Below are 1,963 nucleotides of genomic sequence, written 5' to 3'. Positions count from 1 at the left end.
GGGTGGTGGGGGTGGGGGTGGGGAAACAAAGCTTTTATTGACCAGGCAAAAGGTGCACGTCTTGATATACCAGCGCCATAGCATCATCGCTTTACCATCCCTTCCCTCTATTACGTAACACACTCATCCTTCTTGTGCTAAAAATAGGATTGACGGAGGCTGAGAGGACGCCGCCGCCCGCCGCCGCTCTTTCCACCCGGTTTCAATTTCGTGAAACATCGTCTTGAACAGGCGAAGTCTACATAGGGTCTCTCCCACGCCGGTGTTCACTCCGCTTCGCTCGGGGAACTAAATTTACCGCTGAAAATGGGAAAAAGAGGGATGATTTTCAGGATAGACGTGATTCGGTTAGTGGGGTAGGATTGTTTTGTGGTTGGTTTGTCCTTTTGTCTTCAATATTTAGGCTTGAATTAAGTCGCTGTGTCGGAAGAATGGAAAAGTGAGGCAGGGTTTTGAACGGCGCAAGTGGTGTGATGTATAGTTGTCAAGTACTTTTAACGTCTCTTTTATTTTTATATAGCGTAGCATAACAGGCCAGTAACTAAAGGTCTTTTATTTGGCAATGTCGGGAGATTGTCGATGACATGCCAAAGCCAACCGGATAGCTTTTGAGTCGGGAATGGCCTGATAATCGAATTTCAAACGTTGCAATTTCTGGCAATAAAAAGTCGCGCGATCGGTTTAGCCGTTGATTTTCGTTGTCGGCCAAGAAGGGGTTACATATACCCCTGCAAAAGAAAAAAGAAATAAAAAGGAACTTTCAATGACGACGAAGAGAGAACATCGCCTCATATCTACTTAATCTCCGTGTTTAAAAGCAGTGTCAGTATTTCCCAGGCCGTGTTTTTCCGCTCCGCCCCGGCATGCGAGATTTTTTTTCCTCCCCCTTCATGAGCCGAGGAACCTGGTACTCCCTCACGTGGTGCGCGGCCGTCATTCTGCTCGGCCAGTCGGCACTTTGAACTCTGGAAATGACTTATGTTTTACGATCCCTTCCCTCTAACAGGCTTCAGGGTCGTTTCAGTCTCCATTATGCACTCGCTTTCCAAGTAATCCTTAATTATTTACGAAAGAAACGATACGGTTTTCCTCACCCCTGCGCGTAGTCGTACGTCTGGCAGCGCCTGACGCCACCAGCTGTTGCTACGAGAGCCACATCGACAAAACCCACATAAAATGCCAGAAACTAACATCAGAAATGAATAAATCGCACTCTGATCCGAATCACCCTACCAACACACCAACACACGCGATAATACAAGGGGCATTGCCTTCATCTAAGACCGGGAGCAGGAGGAGGTGGGAGGAGCCTCTCAACCCCCCGAACCCAAGACCGTATGTCAGTCCCAGTACGTAGCCAACCCCGGCACTGGACGAAGGAAAAGCTCAAGTGCTCGTTTTCGTGTGCATGTCGTGTGTTAAGTTTAGTGTTAGTTGAATATAAGAACGACGGAATGTCTGCTTCTAATGTGCTCTCCACCCTCCGGCGTAGCAGGCCGTCGGTAAGTCTCGATATTGGAACGAGAAACATGTCCATTTTTACCCCTTTTAAACTGTATTTCTTTTTTTTTTATTGTGCATTTCCTCTCTTTAAGCTCTCGGTTTCCCCAGTTTCATCCAGCGGCGGTGAGTCACGTAGTTTTTCATTTTTCATAACTTAAAACACACGGGGACTTGGGGGGGTACCGTTGTATATATGATCCATGTAAATGTTTTAATATATATTGTTACGAAATGCTTTATGATTATTAAATTAAATCAGAAAGTCTATATGTTAACAAGTCTTTTTTTTTTATTTCGGGAAACTGAGTCAACGTAACCTACATTAGGAAGAAATCCAGATAGAAAAAAAGGTATTTTCCTACTTGCAACTGACAATTACAAAGGCGGAGTTTTGAAGGCCGTAGATTTATACAATTCTTCGAAAATCAATACTAATTTTCATTATTTTTTTTATTGGACT

General features: G+C 44.6%; 1 protein-coding gene across 1 annotated transcript in view; it reads left to right on the top strand.

Annotated features, from left to right (window-relative positions):
• Positions 1 to 1,216: 1,216 nt before the first annotated feature.
• LOC119586829 overlaps positions 1,217 to 1,963 on the top strand; it is a gene marked incomplete in the record, with an annotated part of 25,585 nt that continues 24,838 nt past the window's right edge. Inside the window, 1 exon segment of the mRNA XM_037935553.1 lies at positions 1,217 to 1,502. Coding sequence (XP_037791481.1) covers positions 1,338 to 1,502 — 165 coding nt within the window.

The sequence above is a fragment of the Penaeus monodon genome, chromosome 22 (genome assembly GCF_015228065.2).
Source record: "Penaeus monodon isolate SGIC_2016 chromosome 22, NSTDA_Pmon_1, whole genome shotgun sequence".
NCBI classification, from domain to species: Eukaryota; Metazoa; Arthropoda; class Malacostraca; order Decapoda; family Penaeidae; genus Penaeus; species Penaeus monodon.
The sequence above is the reverse complement of the archived record's forward strand: the minus strand, read 5'-3'. Positions and strand labels throughout refer to the sequence as shown.